General features: G+C 42.6%; 2 protein-coding genes across 2 annotated transcripts; one reads left to right on the plus strand and one right to left on the minus strand.

The window, feature by feature from the left end:
- Nucleotides 1-1435: 1435 nt before the first annotated feature.
- cdhr5b (cadherin-related family member 5b) lies at nt 1436-14492 on the minus strand. Its single transcript, XM_088340129.1, has 15 exons — nt 14417-14492; nt 12703-12872; nt 12610-12644; nt 12442-12559; nt 12276-12365; nt 10971-11072; nt 9715-9900; nt 7878-7968; nt 6976-7073; nt 6702-6905; nt 4956-5066; nt 4820-4886; nt 3743-4057; nt 3233-3408; nt 1436-1915 (listed from the first exon to the last, which is right to left on the minus strand). The coding sequence occupies exons 1-15, from the start codon at nt 14490-14492 to the stop codon at nt 1436-1438; spliced, it is 2319 nt and encodes a 772-aa protein (XP_088196255.1).
- Nucleotides 14493-16298: 1806 nt separating this feature from the next.
- On the plus strand, nt 16299-19482 carry pclaf (PCNA clamp associated factor). The gene is made up of 4 exons (XM_088339148.1): nt 16299-16480; nt 17626-17709; nt 17784-17970; nt 19316-19482. The coding sequence occupies exons 1-4, from the start codon at nt 16435-16437 to the stop codon at nt 19350-19352; spliced, it is 354 nt and encodes a 117-aa protein (XP_088195274.1). The 5' UTR covers nt 16299-16434; the 3' UTR covers nt 19353-19482.
- Nucleotides 19483-19595: the final 113 nt, after the last annotated feature.

Below are 19595 nucleotides of genomic sequence, written 5' to 3' on the forward strand. Positions count from 1 at the left end.
TGTCAGTAGAGAATCTGCTGTATTGTAAATTGTTTTGAGTCAATTGTATTACAAGAAACTATACTAGATTTCAGAATGACTTATTAGTTGAAATGAATGATTTTACAGTAAGCCAACTCCAAACAGTTAGCTTACTGTTGCATACGAGATAATCACAGAACAAATATAATGTTAACGGCGACAAGAAAATTAAAAAAAAAAACAAAATTGCTCATTTTTGGATATGACTTTTTGCAATGTTACCAGGATCCATTAGCTTCTACTTAGCATGGCCACTATTGAAGGGTTTTTTTGGGGGGAAGGGGGGGATTTGTTTTTTTACATTTCCTTGACATGTTTATACATTAAAATATGTATTTGAATCCGATGTGTGTATAGTACACATAGGTATTACTTCAATACTATTTTGTGATTTTAATGTTTTTATTTGGGGGTTTGGAGCTCACTAACATAGGTTTCTTTCCCCCGGCATAATCTTACAACGAATTCATGTTGTATCTTGAGATTTTACTGTAGTTCAAATGTCAGTGTTCAATACAATGCGCTGTCTCCTCCCACCTGCGCATCCACCTGCTACTCCACTGTACCAGCTAGAGTCACGTCACACCAACGGTAAATCAAATTTCACTTTAATGTTTTTACATTGTTACGTTAGTCATATATACGTATATTACACAAGTGGAACTTACTATTTGTCGCAAGAAGAAATTTGCATCCACCCGCTACTCCACTGGACCAGCTGAAGTCATTACCACAGAAGGTAAATGAAATTTCATTTTTACTTTACATGCACATGTTATTTATTCATATAATCATATGTTTTTTTTTCAATCTGGGGTACATTAGGTATGATAAGATCCAATCCCCCGCCATTCGGCAATTTCAATTTACAACGCATTCAAATGGGTTAAGCAAATCTTGGACTCTTTAAAGGGACAGTGTGTAATATTTAAGGCCTCTTGGTGGTAAAGAAAACCATTGATTTGAATAATTGGTCAAAATACATCAAGTAAATAGGTAGAAAAATGTGTATTTCTTTTACATAGTGAAATCCCTACCTAGTATTGGTTGCCATGTTTGTCCGGGATCTTGCTGCTACGCCGTGCTCGTTCGGTCCCGGTTTTCGTTCGCATTATACAATACGGTGCCATCTAGGGGTCAAATATTACTGGGATCTTGCTGCTACGCTGTGCTCATTGGGTCCTGGTTTTCGTTCGCATTAGGCGATAGAGTGCCATCTAGGGGTCAAATATTACACAATGTACCTTGAACGCCGTCGGTAGCTCACAAAATTAGCCTAGCTCACCAAAACGTAGTCGAGCTCACTGAGTTTTCCGTTGCCATGACGACGGACTTTACAGCCCCGCACGGAAAAGGCGATAAGGGCCGTAAAAAGCAGTCCGCCGCGGGCGTGGTCACTCGGGCCGCTCCCTCCTCAAAGTCCAACGTCCATGACGTCGTCCTCTTCCGAGTCCTCCGCCAGATCTTCTATCTTGACTTCGAGTCCGCTGTCCAGGTCGGCCTCCGCGAAGCCCACCTTGGAGGGTTTGGCGGGACGGTCCGGGTCCGGGTCCCCGTCCCGGTTTTGGTCCTCGTCCCCGTCGGGGATGATGAGGACTTCCGGTCTGGCGTCGGGGTCGATGTCCTCCTTGAACCAAACGGCCTTGTAGCCTTCCTCCGGGCGCCGTTCTTTGGTCAGGATGGGTTTGACTTCCTTGTCCGAGCCGTCTTCCGGGAGGGTCCCCGGGGCCCCCGCGTCGTACTTTGGGCCCCCCGCGTCGTATTTTGGGGCCCAGTCCTCGGCGGGGCCCTCGTCTGGGCCCCCGGACCCCGGGCTTTCGTCTCGTTCCTGGTCGTGAAAAGCTTGGTTTGTGTACTGGACGGCCTTCTTCTCGGCACCTGAGCCCTGGCCCAACTGCGGAAGACCGAAGACCGTTTGAGTTAGATTCTTTTGTTTTTCGCTCGGGTCAAGGGTGTTCAAAATGCGGCCCGTCGGCGGGATCCGGCTCGCCAAGGGTCTTAATCCGGGCCCGTGAGAGAAGCGCGAGAGCAATTCTAGATATGTCTGCAAAGCAACCTTAGGTCTATTTCTTTATCTCTCTTTCTTCTCTCTTTAGCTCTCTTTTCTATGTTTTTGTCCTGTCCGTTTTTTTTTTCATTCTATCTTTGTACTCTTGTTCTTCATGTCTCCCTATCACTATTTATCGCTCTCCCTCTCTTTGTCTCTTTCTTTTTTCTCTATATCTTTCATTCTCTCTCATTTTGTCCCTTTCTCTCTTGTCTTCTCCTTTTATCTCTATCTGTCTCCCTTTCTCTCTCTCTCTCACTCTCTCTCTCACGCTTCTCTCTTTCTCCGTCCCTTTTATCTCTGTCTCTCTACTGTTTTTCTCTCTCTTTCTGTGACTCTTTCATGAACTCCCTCATCTTCTCTTTTTTTTCTCTGTCGTGTCTCTTTTTCTATCTGTCTTTGAGTCCCTCTCTGCCTTCCCTGTTTGTTTTCTCTTTAATTTCTATAAATCTCTTTTGCTCTTTTTCTTTCTCTTTCTCTCCCTTTCCCTTTTTTTCACTATTTTGTTCTCTCTCTCTTTTTTCTTCTGCTTTCTTTTTCCTCACTTGTTTTTTTCATTCTCTTTCTTTCTTGCTCTCTTTCTTTTTCTTCATCTTACAAGTCTGAGAATGTTTTTTGTACCATGTACCAGAATCTTGTGTACTTTGTCAGTTACAGTAATGTATTGTTTCGTTGTGATTCTAAAGGGAGAAGCACAACCTTGATAACCATGGAAACAAAGCTTACAATTATTAAGGAATTAACCGATCAACCATCGGGACTATTGTTAAGGATAAGAAGGTGAATAAAACAAAGAAATCTTCTAAATTGTTGTAAGCGGAAGGTTTAAAATCCGTTTCGTTTTGAATCCGCAGTCACCTCCCCCTCTCTGCATCCACCCGCGACTCCACCTGACCAGCTCGTCACATCACATAAAAGGTAAATCAAATTTCCTTTTTCCTTTTAAATTTATGTTTGATTTAGTTTAATCTTATTCATATTTAACATAAGTATTAGGCCCTTAGGACCCTTTACACAAGACTGTCATGGCAGACTTGGGGAAGGAAATGACAGAAAACCGGGACTAGGGTCTTGGTTTCGTTAACTTAAAAGTGCAAAAAACAAAGACCAAAGCCTCACGGAGACCATCCAAGTCCCGACAAAAACCCCAAGGACTATACTCACAGAGCTCCGGAAGATGCTGGCCTCATGGATCTTCTTCCAGTCGGACTTCCCTTTCTGAAGGCGACAAACCAGAACTCCTATGACCACCAGGCAGGCAAAGAGAAGGACCCCCAGAGTGGCCCCCAATGCTGCCATGTCCCCCGGCCCGAAACCACCAGGCAGGATTGGCACTTTGTCTGGGGGGGAAAAAGGTACATCAACCGTTGATGGAAGACCCTGTATTGGGGGTCTACCCCGTAGCCGCCATTAGATTCCATCCCCAGACTTCACCACTGCCCCATCCATCCATAATGTTAGGTGAAGGTTAAACTAGTCCTTGGACTACAGTCGATTTCAGGACTAAACAGGAACCCCATACACATGGGACTATGGTCAATTTCATCACACCTAAGAACGAAAACCGTCTTCGTGTCATTCGCAGTCACTGACTAGGATTGTAACTCCCTCTATCTGATTCTAAAGCTCCCTTGCTAGCCCTACACCAACCGGTGAGACCAAATCCACCAGCACCTGTCTGAGGTTCTTCCGATGTGCTGGAACTGTCGGTGGTCATTGGTGTCCGTGGCGATTCCGTGGAAACCACAGGCTTGGTCGTGATGCCCCTAGTGGAGGTTCTAGGATCGGAAGTGGCCTCCACAGGTTTTGAGGTTCTGTCCCCGGTGGAGACACCTATAGTACTAGCAGACTCCCTTGTTTCAGTGGTTCTACGCTTGGTGGAGGTATCGCTAGGGTCGGTGGTTGCTGCATCCGTGCTTCGGCCGTCTGTTGTCGGGTCGCCGGTCGGGCCCTCTGTAGTGCTCAAGGGCAAAGCAGTGGTGGTGAGACCTAAGAGGAGAGCACATGTGAAGCTTAGGGGGTGTCACCGTCCTCCAGGAATCATGATTAAACCTCTGTGGGTTGTAAAGAAGTGCTCAGAATTAGAAGTCTGGTCTTCTCTCAGGCAAGGTTCCTTCTGCTAGCCCTGATACTCGATGATACGTCCCATGGTTTCATTTGTGAGCGGTTCCATCTTCTTACCCCAAGTGATCCTCACCAGCTCCTTCTACTATTTCATATGGAACCGAATCAAATGCATCCGGTCTCAAGAACTTTGTTACGTGATGGATCTAAAACACCCAATGAGAGACCGGATAACCTAAACCCCTTAACACAGTCTGGCCAAGCCAGACTCTGAGGAGAGGTATCTCAAATTTTGAAGCAACGCACTGATAAACACACTCATGACGACAACAAACCGACTCCAGTTCCATATCGATCAGAAGAATACAGATAGGGCAAATGTTAGCTGGTTTGAGTGGAGCATCTACCCTAAGGCTAATAGCCACGAGGAGCAAGGACAATACTCAACTGATAATCCTAAAAAAGTTTGGCATCTGCATACAACATTTCCACTTCAGTCTCAAAACCTTGTCAAAGTTCTTATGGTTTTACTTCCCACGGTCTTCATGGATCATAGTCTTACTCGGTAGAGGTCTTTCAAGGTAGTCTACATGATTTTTCAACTTGGTTCAACAAGCCCAAACCAACCCCTGTGACCAGGAGTCTTAGCAAATGATCGTTTCCCCGTAAGAATGGATTTCTTCCTACCTGACTTCACCTCCATGGCTAACTGCGCTGTGACCTTCTCGTCGTTGGAGGTGTCCACCGCCTCCACCTGCGGGAGATCCCGGGTTTAGTAAAAGGACTGGTTGGGGGACTGTAGGTTTTGGTTGAGAAACCTCACCTGTAAAGATAAGGTGGCCTCCGGAAGGGCTTTGGTCATGAACAAGTAGCCGTCGATGATGGAGAAGTCCTCGCTTCCGATGATGCGATACTCGATGTAGGGGTTTATACCCTGGTGAGGCGCAAATTGCCCATTATTCCGGTAGGCTTAGGTTATGGGGGTTAGGGGTGTATGGGTTTGGGCTAAGGAGAGGTCAGGGTTAAGGTGTTATCGGTTAAAGTAAACGATTCGGTATTAGGATCAGAGGGTTAGGGGGACAGGGTCGGGTTAGGGGTTTGAGATTTGGGTTAGGGTTTGAAGGATTTTAAACATTTGACTATAAAGGATTTTATACAATTGAATACAAGTTATATTTATTGAGTTTAATGACAGATTTTCACCGAGTGGGCTGGAGTTCAATGACAGGGCAGGCTGTTAGAAATGCATCATATTTTGTCTAGGGAATTTTGACGGAGGACAGCAGGCGATGTTTTGAAAAGCCAGACATCGAGGCGCCGTGTTGTGAGAACGATGGGCGGAAACGGTTCCTTGGCACGCCCTTGGGAGGAGCCGAGACGCCGTCTTGCGGGGAGACGTGGGCCGAGAAGAGAAAGCTAAAGGACTTCAGAAGAGGGCTTCACACAGACTCCAAGGTCGCTTCTTCGGTCGTCTCCTGAATTCACTTTGTTCTTCTGTTAGGGAATAAATCCGCCCCCTCGTGGAAATGTCGGCTTCCCGATCATTTTTCCCTCGAGAAACGAGCGCGTAGAAATTGTTGGGTGAATGTCGCTTGTGTTTGCTTAATGGAGTCAGATAACTCATTTGAGCCATTTGGTCAACGCTCCATTTTGAGAATTCATTCCCAACAGGTTGGGGGTTAGGGTAAGAGGGGTTAGGGTTTGAGGGTTATGGCTTTGCATTATGATTAGGGGTTAAGATTAGGGCTTAAGGTCTGGGTTAGATGTTAGAGTTAGGTGAGGGGGTTAGGTTAGAGGTTTCGGGGGGGAAGGGTTAGGATTAGGGTTAAAGGTTTAGACTGAGAGGGTTAGGTGGTTTGGCTTTGGGGGTGAAGGATTTGATACATTTTACTATGGGGGATTTTAAACGATTGAATACAGGTTACATTTATCGAGCGCAATGATCACCGGGTAGGCTTAAGTTCAACGACGGGTCACGCCGATCCAAATTCGGAATGTTTTGTCTGGGGAATTTTCATAACAGAACTCTGACGCAGAACGGCAGGCATCGTTTGGAGACGTTGTTTTGATAAACGCTCTGCCGTTTTGAGTTTTTTCAGACATCGGGACGCTTTCCTCCGAGGTGGCGGGTTTTCCTGGCGCGCCCACGGGAGGAGCCGGCACACCGGCTTGCGGAAAAAACGTGGACCGCGAGAAGGATTTCGGAAGATCGAGAGAGGAGGCTCGACGGAGACTCGAGCGACACTCGTTCGGCTCATTCGATGGCGTTCACTTAGTTAAATTATTTAAGAAATGAAATCTGCCCCCGTGTGGAAATGGCGGTCTCTTGTCCGTCTTTTCCCATCAAGAAAGGAGCACGCATTGTTAGGAGAACGCAGGTTGTGTTTGGTTCGTGGAGTCCGATAACTCATTTGAACAAATTGGTTAACGCTCCGTTTGAAGATATTCATTCCTACCAGGGGTAAGGTCTTAGAGGTTGAGCTGGTTAGCTGAGAGGTTATTATGTTCTCTGCTGGATATTAGGACGAAGGTTTGAGGGTTAGGGTTACAGCTCGCGCAACGGACGTACCCCGACGCCGACGTAATCCCGGTCCGACGCGAGTATCCGAAGGGGCCGGTCCTCGTCGGTCGGGTCCGTGGCCATGGCGCCCGGGGAAGAAACCAGGCCTCGGTACTCCGCTTTCTGGAATTGGGGTTTGTGGAGGCTCTTGACCCGAATGCTGATGCTGAGACTGGTGGTGGTGTACTGAGAAGCGCTGGATTCCTGGGCAGCCTGAGGGGAAGCCATACACCCCGTCAAAAAGCGACCGGCGTCGCAGAAAGTGCCGGAGTGCGGTCTTCACCAGAACCGTCAGCCTGACAGTTCCCAATACGTCGGCCGTCTTCAGCATGCTGACGTTGCCGCTGTTTTTAGCGATGGCGAACAAGCCGTCCTCGTTCCCTAGGAGATCAAAGTCAACGCCGTTCTCTTTAGTCTCGTCGCTTGCGACGGAGTTCACGTCGTCTACGACGCGGGTGTCCAACGGATCGGGCCCGCTAAGGGATTGAATCCGGCCCGCCAGACGACACTCGGAGAAGCCCAAGAGAAAAACGAGCTGCCGGTTGAAATAGGTCAACTTGATGTTGCCAAAGCCAGGTGCCTCTCACAAAGACACTCTACTTGTATTTATTTTTCTCTCTCTCTCTCTCTCTCTCTCTCTCTCTCTTTTCCACCCCTTTTCTCCCACTCTCTGTCTCTCTCTTTCACTCCCTTTGTCTCTTTTTCCCTTCCTTTGTTGCTCTTTGTCTCTTTCTCTCTCTGTGTCTTTTCACCTCTTTGGCTCTAACTTCCTTTTTTCCTTTTCTCTTTCTCTCTTCCAACCTTTTGCGCTTTCTTTTCTCTTTTCTCTCCTTCTGTCTTTCTATTTCTCTTTGGCTTTCTTTCTTCCTCTCCTTTTCTTTTCCCCCCTCTCTCTCACGACTTTTTATCTTTTGTTTCTCACGCTCTCTCCCTCTCTTTCTTTTTCTTTCTTTGTCCCGCCCTCTCTCCTTTTCCCTCCCTCTTTCTCTTATTTCTTGATCTCTCTTTTTCTTTCTCTTGAATCGACTCGTCCGGCCTCCGACAGAATGTGTGTTCTATGGTGTGGCCCCCGAGTTCAAATGACTTTGACGCCCCTGCTCTACAATGAGATCAGTCCGCACCGTCTTCCAGACTGGGTAGAGAACAGCCCATGAATTTCTAGGCTGTGTTGATGACTCGTCTTACCACTCAGGATGGTGTAGACGATGGCCTCGTTGATGCCGGCGTCGCCATCGACGGCGTATAGCGGACCCGGCTCGAGTGTTAAGGGCTCCACCTGACGTGTGGACGGGAATCGAACCCGAATCAGATATGAAGTTCGGGTCAGAAATGTGATCATATAGAAAAGTCTTAAAGTAGTAAGTGAAATATGAGCTCATTCACCAAAGAGATTTACAATGCGCTTTTGTTAAAGGAATCATAAACATGTCACGTTTTACGTCATAAAACTGTCAAAAAAAGCAATCCGATTATGATTTATGAGTACAGTCCTGTCATAAAATTGTCAAAGGAGCAAATTATGATTTGTGACCCTAATAGTGTTTTAAAACCTCTAAAGGAGCAATTCAAATATATTTCATGATTGCACTCCTGTCATCAAACTGTCAAAATACAACAAAATTAAGATTTATGACCCAATCCTGTCATAAAACTGTAAATAAAGCGATCAAATTGTGATTTATGATTCGAATCCTGTCATAAGTGTTGAGAAACCAAAGTCTAATTTTGGACTGTAATCCTATTATAGAACTGTCAAAAAGCAATCAAGTTATGTTTTATGACTGTAATGGTATGCATTTCTTTCATTCCTAACATTCCTGAAATTCTTTTTCATTATTACCTTATTTATGCAAATGGTTTATGGACCAATGATTTATGAATGCAGTTCTTTGAAAACTTGGCATACCTGACCTAAAATATTTAAGGATAATATTTGGTCATAAATCACAAACACATCACTCATTTCAATACATGTCACAGGCCATAAATAAAGCATAGTTCATGATGGAATGACGGGACTCTACGTTTATTAATCACAATCCTATTGCTCATTTGCATAAACGGGCGTTAAATCAACCTTCGCTACAGGAATGAGCCAATCAGTTGGTCATAAATCACATTTACATCAATTGTTTGCACAAATGTGATAGGTCATAAATGATCTGCATTACATAATAGTAATCCAGAAATGCACAAATGTAACAAGGTGACTTATTTGCATAAATACGACATGTCATGTATCAATCAGTTTGGAAGGAAATTTGAAGAAAGAATGAGTCATAAACAATAATCTCGTAACTAGGGCTGTCATCGTAAACCATAATTGTAATTTGACAGTTGTAGGACATGATCGAGATCATACATCACAAGTTATTGCTTTTGATAGTTTCATGACTGGATTGATCTCATAAATCATTATTGTATTGCTCTTTTGATCGTTTTGACCGAGTTGAGGTCATAAATCCTAAACTGATTGGTATTTTAACAATTTCATGAAATAATTATGGTTATAGATCATAATTGCATTGTTCTTTTGATTGTATTGCTCTTTTGATCGTTTTGACCGAGTTGAGGTCATAAATCATAAACTGATTGGTATTTTAACAGTTTTATGAAATGATCATGGTCATGGATCATAATTGCATTGTTCTTTTGATTGTATTGCTCTTTTGATCGTTTTGACCAAGATGAGGTCATAAATCATAAACTGATTGGTATTTTAACAGTTTCATGAAATAATTATGGTTATAGATCATAATTGCATTGTTCTTTTGATTGTATTGCTCTTTTGATCGTTTTGACCGAGTTGAGGTCATAAATCATAAACTGATTGGTATTTTAACAGTTTCATGAATGGTCATAGATCATATTTGCATTGTTCTTTTGACAGTTTTATGACAGGATTATTGCACTCGTGAGTCATAATCCTACCGCACTTTTTGACAGTTTTTCGAAAGCCGGAGCGTTCTAAATCGATAAAAGTCGATGACCCTTTTCGACCGAAGCTGAATTTCCTTCTCACCTGCAATTCGTTCAGGTCCACTTGCCCCGTGTAGCCGGTGTTCTGGCAGACGAGGGCGCCCTGGAATTCGTGTCGTTTGCAGGGTTTGAACCAGGGAGGCCGGTTGTCCACGTCTTCTACGAGCACCAGGATGGTGGCGCTAGCGGTAAATGACACTTGGCCTTCAGAACCTGTCAGGGGCGTGTCCTTATACAAACAAACAAAAGGTCTACGATCACAACACGGGGATAGCTAAGCCTTCATCCGTAAAGGTCAGTGTCGATGCTAGAATGCTCTTGGCTGAATGACCTCCCACGATGCCTTTGTCTTTGTTCAGTTCAAACGTCGTATTACGCGTTTCCATGCGTTCACTTGCAGGGAATTAGAATGCCAAAGAAAATGCAGACCATTCTAACTCTAGGAATACTGGCAAAATGTGCTTGGTTTTGCTAGCGCTAATGCTAAAGTCAATGTTTAAAGGGAATTACAATGACAATAAAGACGATTGTAATTCTAGAATACTAGCGGAACTAGAATGCTAACTTTGGGACCTGGCAAAATGTGATTTGCTAGCGCTTATGCTAAAGTCTATGCTAAAACAGAATCAGAATGACAATAAAAACGAATCTAATTATGCAATGCTAGCAGAAATAGCATTCTAATTTTAGAATATTGTCAAAATGTGATTTTCTTTTCTTTTTTTGCTAATGCTAATGCTTAGATCAATGCTAGCGAGAACAATCTCATTCACCACATTGAAGTTTTTTGATATGGGTCTACGGGTCCTGGCATTGATGCTAAAGGGAGAAGCAAAAACATGATAACCATGGAAAGCTCGCGTCGAAGAAGTACTTGAATCGCTAACGATCTACGGTACATTTGATTTGAGTTTTTTAATAAATTGCTTTATGATTTTTTTTTCTAAGAACTTATCAAGCAATTGTTACGCAGGCCCAAAAACATTCAAACTTTGTGGTATTCGCGCATACGATGAGTCACATCTGCTATCGGTTGACTTCATATAAAATCCGAGTCGCAAAAATGTCGATTTGCCTTTGGCTGAACTCCCTCCCACAATGCCTTTCTCTTTCTTTGTCCAGTTCAGAAACTCATCTAACAATCTTTGTTAGTTTGCAGTGATGCCAAAGGGAGTAGATAAAACACGATAACCGTAGAAACTAAGCTTGCGAGGATTCAAAAATTCCACCTGCTACTCTGCCGGACCAGCTCAAGTCAAGTAAAAATGGCCGCCATACTTCAAAGTCAAATCTGCAGACCTGAGCGTAGATGATCATCCGGACGTCTTGTACTTTGTCGTAATCCAGAACGGCGGCGACCAAAAGTTCCGGCTTCTCGGCAGACTCCAGGCGGAAGTAGTTCTGGAGAAGTACAAGAAGAAAAGAAGTATGTCTTGAGAAACAAGCTGAAAAGTGCGGGGATATTTCAAGATGAAAAAGTTGAAAATTTTCATCATTGTATGAGGTTTTCTCTTTCTCTCTCTCTCTTATTCCCTCTCCCTACTCTCTTTGCGCTCTCTCTGTTTCTGTCCCTCACCTTTCTTCTTCCTCTCTCTTTTCACTTTCTCTCTTTATTTTTCTGCTTACTCTCTTTGCTCCCTCCCTTTCTCTCTCTTCCCTTTCACCTCACTCTATTCTCTTTCTCTCCTATTTTTCTCTTTCTCTGTTTTTCTCTCTTCTCACTCTCTGTGCCCTCTCCTTTCTTTCTCTGCACCTTTTCTCTTCCTCTCTCCTCTGTTGTTTTCTCTATCCCCTCCTCTCTTTTTCTCTCACCTCACCCTTTTTACTCTCTCCTCTCATTTTCTCTTTCTCTCTTTCAATTTTCCTCCCTCTCTACTCTCTTTTCCTCTCTCTTTTCTTTCTCTCACCCCACTCTCATTTCTCTCTCCGCTCTCTGTTCCTCTCTCCGTGTCCCTATCTCCTCCCTCTTTTTTCCACTCTCCTTTCCCTTTTTTAATCTCTCCACTCGTTGCTCATTTTTCTTTCCTTTCTCTTTTCTGTCTGTAGTCTCTTATCATTCTCCTGCCCCCTTTTTCTCTCTCTCCTTTCTCTCTTTCTTTCTCTCTGCACCCTTCCTCTTCCTCTCTCCTCTGTTGTTTTCTCTATCCCCTCCTCTCTTTTTCTCCTACCTTCCCCTTCTCTCTCTCCCCTCTTTTTTTTTCTCTCTTCTCTTTCTTGCACCCTACTCTTTTCTCTCTCCACTCTCTGTGCCGCTCTCCATGTCCCTATCTCCTCCCTCTTTCCTCTCTCTTTTTCTCTCCTCTTTTTTCCCACTCTCATTTCCCTTTTTTAAATCTCTCCACTCTCAGCTCTTTTTTCTCTCCTTTCTCTTTTCTGTCTGTAGTCATTCTCCAATTCCCTCTTTTTTTTCTCTCTCATATTTCTCTCGTTTTCTCTCTCTTCTATCTTTTTTCTCTCCTCTCTACTTCCCCTTCTCTCTTTCCCCTCTCTTTTTTCTCATGAAATGTCAGAAAAAAAAACTCCAACGGAACATCCTCGCTCTAGCTTTTCTTCGACTCGAAGTCTGGCGGGACCCGGGTGTCGATTTAAGACGGAGGGTGGTACCGGCGCCGGCGTCAGGGTGTAATAAAGCGTGGTGTCGGGGTCTCGGTCGGTGGCGGGGAAAAAGCCCACGCTGGTCCCCTGGACCGACAGCTGAGACGTGGAAAACGGGAGCGGGTCAGTCCGGAATCCCGGAGGTTTTCGGGGGCAAAAAAACCCAAGACCTGACCTCTTTGACTCGGATCTCGTAAAGGTCTCGGCTGAAAACCGGAGCGTTGTCGTTGAGGTTTTTGACCAGGACCACGATGACGAGCAGCAACTGGGAAGAAAGCGGGGTCGTTTTGGCGCTCGACGGACGGGACGGGTTTTTCCTCTTACCGTGAGACCCGTGTCGGACGCGCACCTGATCCGGACCACGTAAGTCGTACTGGTCTAGAAGCGAAAGGAAGGAAATGAGGCGGCTTTACGGGGGTCTCGGGTTCCGACCCACCTCGTAGTCCAGAACGGCGCTGGCCAGGATCCGGTTCCCGTCCAGGACGAAAGGATCGCTGGGGGGATTTTCCAGGGTGGTCGTGACGCCGACGCCCAAGGCGATGGTCTCCACCAGGTGGCCCACTTTGTTGTTCTCCGTCACCTCCACCGTGTCGCGAGCGCTGCAAACTGAGGGAGGGCTCTGACTTTCATGTTTTGCACCCTCTTGGCGCTCGGGTTCATTTTCTAGACACTTCTCCATACATAGCAGCCTGTGTTGTATTCCTTCCCTGTTTGGTTCAGTTATAGCCGCTTTGTTTTCCATTTGTGTCGGTTTTTTTTTTCATGTTTTGTTAGGTTACAGGTAGTTCATGTTCCAACATATCCCACTTCCTACTTTTTTTCATGTTTCGTCAGGTTTCAGGTAGTTCATGTTCAAACGTATCCCGCTTTCTACCTTTTTTCATGTTTTGTTCAATGAGAGGCGATTGCTCTTCTTGTCATGTTTTGTTGAATTAGACCTTTTTGTTTTATCTTTTTTGTTTTGTTCAGCTAGAATTCCAGTATCGTGTTTCGTGGCCTCGGCCCCCTCGTTCGTTTTCTATCTACGCTCGAGTAAATAACCCGTGTCGTCTTCTTTTCATATTTTGTTCAGTTAGAGCTCGTTCGCGTTCCGGCGTTACGTTTCATGGTCTCGGCACCCCACGTGTGAGTACATAGCGTGTGTCGTCTTACATTCATGTTTCTTTTAGCTAAAGCGAACTCATGTTTTCATTTATCCTCGGATGTCTTCTTTTCATATTCTGTTAGTTGGTGTTCCAGCGTTAAACTTCATGGTCTCGACACCATTGCACTCTTGATGTTCTGTTCACGCGTGGGAATGTTGCTTATGTTGTCAGCCTTTCATATTTTGTTTCGATGTAACAGTGGCTGACTTTCATGTTTTGTTCAGTTAAATCTAATCGGTTTCCCGGCATTTTATTCCATTGTCTCAACACAACGGCAGCTTCGATGTGCCATCCGTGCGTTGGAATTATTCTCTTGTCGTCGTTCTTTCATGTTTTGTGAAGACTTGTTGGGGTTCCAACATGTTTTGTTCTATTATAATAATATAATAATAATTTCCTTTGTATTGTCATTCTTTGTAACAATGTACACAGAACGAAATGTCGATACATCTGACCCGTTGTAGCGAGTCGATGCAGCCGCAGCCAGAGGGCGCCGCCATTATACCAATTAGGTATGTCTCGGTCGAGGCGCGAACCAGCGACCTCCCAGTCTCAAAGCGGGCACACTACCATCTAGGCTACTGAGCTGGTATTAGCGATATAATGTAATAAATATAACCAAAATATATTAAAAAACGCGTTTTTAAAATGTGATATCGTTATAGTAATAGTATTAGAAAATGAATAAAAAAGAAACATATTTTTGAGCACAAAAATTCCGATTATCACTCCAAAATAGAATAAAAATTAAATATAAATAAATGTATTGAAAAAATGAATCTAAAACTTCGATATAATATGGTAATAGTAGCATTTTGATCACAAATGAGAAACATGATAGAAACATGAATTTTAAGACTCCATAAGCACAAAAATTCAAATCATTAGAATTGTTTTTGTAGAAAATGTAAATCAAATCAATAAGATATGTTTTAGTAAGAGTCACACTGAAAAGGATAAAGAAGACAAAAATGGGATTGAAAGAACCCGACGGCGACGACTCACTTTCTTGGGCTTGGGCGCTTTTCAGAAAAAGGAGAAAAAGACAAAAAAAGAGGGAAAAAATGCCACCGCCGTCCATTTCGGCCGCTTTCCTCGACGCTTTGGCCGCCTTTCGGGCTTATCGGCTTGGCTTCTCCGGCACGGTGGACTTTTCCCCGCCATAAAGATTTTTATTTGCACGGATTTTATAACCACCCAGGTTTTTTTTTTGATTTCCGGGTGTCGTTCGCTCGCCTGAGATTTAACCGCAAAGTCGCTTGTGTGTCACCCAATGGAGATGTGGTAAATGGTAAATGTTCTGCGTTTCTACAGCTCTTTTCAAGTCAATGAAGAGCTCCCAAAGCGCTTTACGATGTGCTTCACACTTACCCATTAACACACACTCTCACACACCAATAAGGAGTCAGCCATGCAAGGCGCCGACCTGCTGATTGGGGGCATTAGGGATTCTGTGTCTTTAAATAGTACTCATTTACTTCAAAAATCCTACTCCAGTAATACCATATTACAAAATACTACGACAGAATTATTTACTCAAATTACAATACTATGGAAATACTATAAAAATTCTCAAAAAATACTATTAAATACAGCTATGAAAACACATCAATTTCCTCAAATACTAAAAACATAGCAATAGATAATACTGTAATGTAAAAAACTACTAAAGAAATATTACTACAAAAATACTACTACAAGAAGTTTACAACCGAAATACCGCCAATAACAGCTAGAGCGATACTTCAAAAATTCTCCTATGGAAGTATCATAAACTTAATACAAAAATACAACTACAGTAACACTGTACTTAGAAATACTACAGAAATACAGATATACAACAAACATTCTGATATAGAAATACTACAAAATACAACATAGAGTGCAAAAAAATACTAGAGTAATACTCCAATCATAAAACTACTGTAATAATACAAAAAGACTGAAAATACTACAGACATACAACATAAAAATCAAGTAGTTGTCTTGTTTCTGTTTCTTCATGATGACTGCAATAGGACAATAACTTGATCATAACATAGTAACATATTCATAATATACAGCGGTGTTTTTTTTCTTCAAATTGGCTTGGAAATATTTGGATCCCGTTTCTCTCTTTGGTGTCTTGATGACACGTTCATCTGTTTGTAAACAATGTTCACTACCTCGTTTGTAATGACGATAAAAAAATATTCTAAAATGTATCCTAATCATCAAAATAACACTGTCATGGGTATGACACCGAGCTAAACCACCAAAGAAGCCAGCACAATGGAAGTGCGACAGAAGCTTTAATTCCCGCTTCGAATGGCGAAAACCGCAAAGTACATTACAATGCGTCGAGATCGCCAAAATAAAGTCAATCCACTATGCGTTTGACTGAACTATTGAGAGAAATAGTTGTTCAGACCTCATACTTCTATTGCCTTCTTCATCCTTCCACGTGGATGGAGATGGATCGGACAAAACGAGCGCTCTACCTCCTGAGCCACTGCCCTATGTAAAAAATCATAAGATTGGTATGATAGTTTATGTATGTTTGCCTAGTATTTAAATCAATGTTTGTTGTTACTGAATAAAAGCTTTTTGTACCACTAGGAGGCACTCAATTTCACACACTGTCCCTTTAATAAACATACATCCGTTTTAGCCTTGTATTGCATTTTAAAAACAGTAACTTGATTATTAAACAAAAGAGTTGTACGAGTATCTTAAACACAATAAGATTTAAAAAAGAATACGAGGAAGAAGTAAGCAATAATTACAAAGTGTTTTGTGTATTACAGTACTCAAGTTTCTTGAGAATTTCAGTATTTCACCGTTGGGAGCAGTACTGAGCCACTAAAAGTCGCATTTTTATCAACGAAGAAGAAATCTCCCCCCGCCCCCTCCCTATCCGCTCACGGTTAAAAAGAACCTGGCGGGAAGGCGAACGCGTCATTTCGCTCCACATTTTAACTCTTATTTTTCCTAACTGGGATTTCTTTTTTCTTCATTTTGCGACCTTTAAAAATTCTATAAAAATGGTCCGGACAAAAGCTGACAGTGTGCCTGCATCTTACAGAAAAGGTAGGAAAGTTTCTTTCGCGAAGGATTCCTGCGTGCTTTCACCAAAAACATGGCGTTAGTTATTAAATGTCGTCTTTTGGTTTTTAGATTGGATGTCGTTTTAATGTTTTTCTATTTGCATTGCCCATTCTCGCAGAATAAGGTCCAATAAATCAACATCCCGACAAAAGTCCGTTCTTTTTTTTTTTTTTTTAATGTCATCATTTATCATTGTTATTTATGAATCAACCTGTCTTTATTTTAGTTATTAATTTTTTTCATTTATCATCGCTTTAGTGTTCCAGACAAGATTTTAGGGGTCCGGCGCCAATTTTAGGCGCCTAGTGACGACACTTCCGTTTCCGCTTACTTTATTGTAGTCTTTTGTGAGGTATTTCCATAGCAGTGTTTTTGTAGTATTTTTATAGTGATAAAGTAATTGCCTTTTTTAGTATTTCTTCAGGAATATTTCCCTACTTTCATTTTTGTACTATTTTCGTCGTTTTTTCTTCATTCTTTTCTTAGTAGTTTTGTTTCTTTTCTGTTTTCTTTTTTCATTTATGCTTCTTTCTTTTTCCTTCCATTTTGTCTTTTGTAAACCCCCCCCCCCCCCATTTTTTCATCTTGCTTTTATTTCTCTTTTCAGTTGTCCTTTCTATTCATTTTTCCGATTTTTATTTCTACTTGATGTAAATGGTCTGCATTTATAGAGTCAACGAAGACCTCCCAAAGCGCTTTACAGTGCGCTTCACACTTTTCCCTTTTAAGCGGTAATGAACCGATAGCAGTGTCAGCCATGCCAGGCTGATAACCTGCTATCGGGGGCATCAGGGATTCATTGTCTTGCCCAAGGACATGTCGACATATAAACGGGGTGTTTCTTGCTGGGAACAAACTTTCCTCAATCCTTAAAACCTCCATGTTAAACGTAAATTTAGAAAATAAAACCTCTTAGTTTCCCCCTTTTCTCTTTTTCTATTTGTTTTACTCTTCTTTTTTTCAGATGTATTTTTTCTTCACAGAAGAAACATGTTGCTACTTTGAATCTCCATAGTTTGTATTCTTGTGCTTTCAGTTGCGTCACACCATAAAGTGTTCAACTGTTACACAGCGACCCTTTAAATATTGCTGCGGTGACTTTTATTGACGTTGCTTTTCATTTTTAGCGGTCGCAGCATCCGCGCCCAGGAAGTCTTTGGGATCCGGCGCGGCCAACAATTCGGCTTCCTCCGGCCAATCGTCGACTCCGTGTAGGCCCCCAAATTTTCGGAACTGGTTTTCCGGCACCTATTTACCCTTTGTCTTTGTTCTTGCGAATGGACAGCGAAGAACAAGTACGGAGGAGGGAACCCGGTGTGCGTCCGTCCCACCCCGCCTTGGCAGAAAGGCATCGGGGACTTTTTCGGGGGCGAGCCGGGAAACCAGAAGCCCCAAAAGGAGAACCAAAAACCACCGCCGGAGGTCCAGGACCAGGAGGAGGCGGGAGGAAGCGGCGTCTCCAACAAGAAAAAGTATATTGTTCTTTACTTTTTCTTCTTTTTTTCTTTCGCTATTCTTTTTTCTTTACTTTCTAGTGTTCTTTTTTTTCTTAACTTTCTCCGTCCTTTTTATTTTCTCATTTCTTTGCTTTCTCTTTACCTTTTGTGACTTTTTCATCTTATTCTTTTTCTTTACTTTCTATTCTTTTTCTTTTCTTGTGTGTCTCTTTTTTACGTTGTCTTTTTCAATGCTCTGTCTTACCCTTTACTTTCCTTTTTCTATACTTTCTGGTTGCCTTGACTTTTTCTTTAAAAAAATAATTTCTGTTCTCATTTCCTTTTTCATTTAGTCGTCCATGTTAGCAATCATTAAGAGAAGTGGATCCCTAGGATACCACTTCAACAAAACATCCCTATCCCTAGTATATCTTGTACTGGATTATGACTCGTACCTCCAAAGAAATAGTTGTCTGTGATATCTTTTTTCCTGCCTCAGGAAAAGCCTGATCCCCTTGTTGACCCGTCCGATTGGTCGGCCCTCATTGTCCCACTGCCATACAGGGTTTATACCTGTGTTTGAAATCCTTGAAAATGTTTGAATTTTACTGATCGACGAGCGCTTTTGAATTTTTGAAATCGTTGCCATATTTCACACGTCTCCTTAATGATGACACAGACACTGTTCTCTTGGGGCTTCGCTTTGCCATTGCGTTTCTTCCCTTGTGATTAACGGCAGCTGGTATTAATTTGTAGGACATTGTCCTGTGAGAAGTCATTGCCCCCCCTACAGGAAAGGTGCAAGCTACACCTCAACACAAAAATGTTTGCGCTGGCCACGGGAATTTTGGCTCTTTTTTTCGAGTAGTAATTTGTTAAACCAAAAGCAAAAGATCAGTAGGCTCTCGGATTGAAAGAGTGAATCCACTATCATTATGAGTCCAAATATGTGGTACTTTTCTGCTTTTTATACATCAAGTACTTTCATAGTATTAAACTCATTTATTACCCAACAATTATTAAGTCCTTTTCTGTGTTTATAAACAAGTGTGATGTTATTGAAGCTGCGTGTGCATTGTTGAGGCAGAACGGCAGAATTCGTGTCGGTTTATAGCAGCCCATTGTCACAAAAAGATAGTAGATCATCGATAGGAACAGCTCAAAGTTTGTGATAGCGACTTTGTTTTGGTCGTCTAATTCAACCCCAAAAAAGACGCTCTTTTGATTGGTGCTAGTTTCCTTCCTTTGGAACAAAAACGATGATTGGGCTTGAAAGTGCTTGAATTTGGCTATGGAATAGACGTACGAAACCCCGAATCCTTGAAAAATCCAATTGTCTTTTTTGAGAGTTGTAATGATCATTTCTTTTCTTCTTGTGCAGGTCCAGGCCACTGCCGGATGAGGAAGACGACGAATAAACGTTCAGGATTTTAATGCCAGTTGTAAATCTGTACATATTTTGTTTATAATGTTAGTAGTGTGTTTTTTTTTTACTTATGCTGTTCTCCTTGTTTGAGTAGTCTCTGCAAATAAAGAAAATGACTTTGAGCTTTGGGTGTTTGGGCATTTGGGTTGGCCATGATCAATTTTTTTGTGTTTTGCTATTATTTTGCTATTCTTTGTTTTTGTGTAAGTGTTTGTCTTGCTGTCGGTCACCCCTC

Source organism: Urocampus carinirostris, chromosome 7 (genome assembly GCF_059441175.1).
Source record: "Urocampus carinirostris isolate Australia breed hairy pipefish chromosome 7, RoL_Ucar_1.0, whole genome shotgun sequence".
Taxonomy (NCBI): Eukaryota; Metazoa; Chordata; class Actinopteri; order Syngnathiformes; family Syngnathidae; genus Urocampus; species Urocampus carinirostris.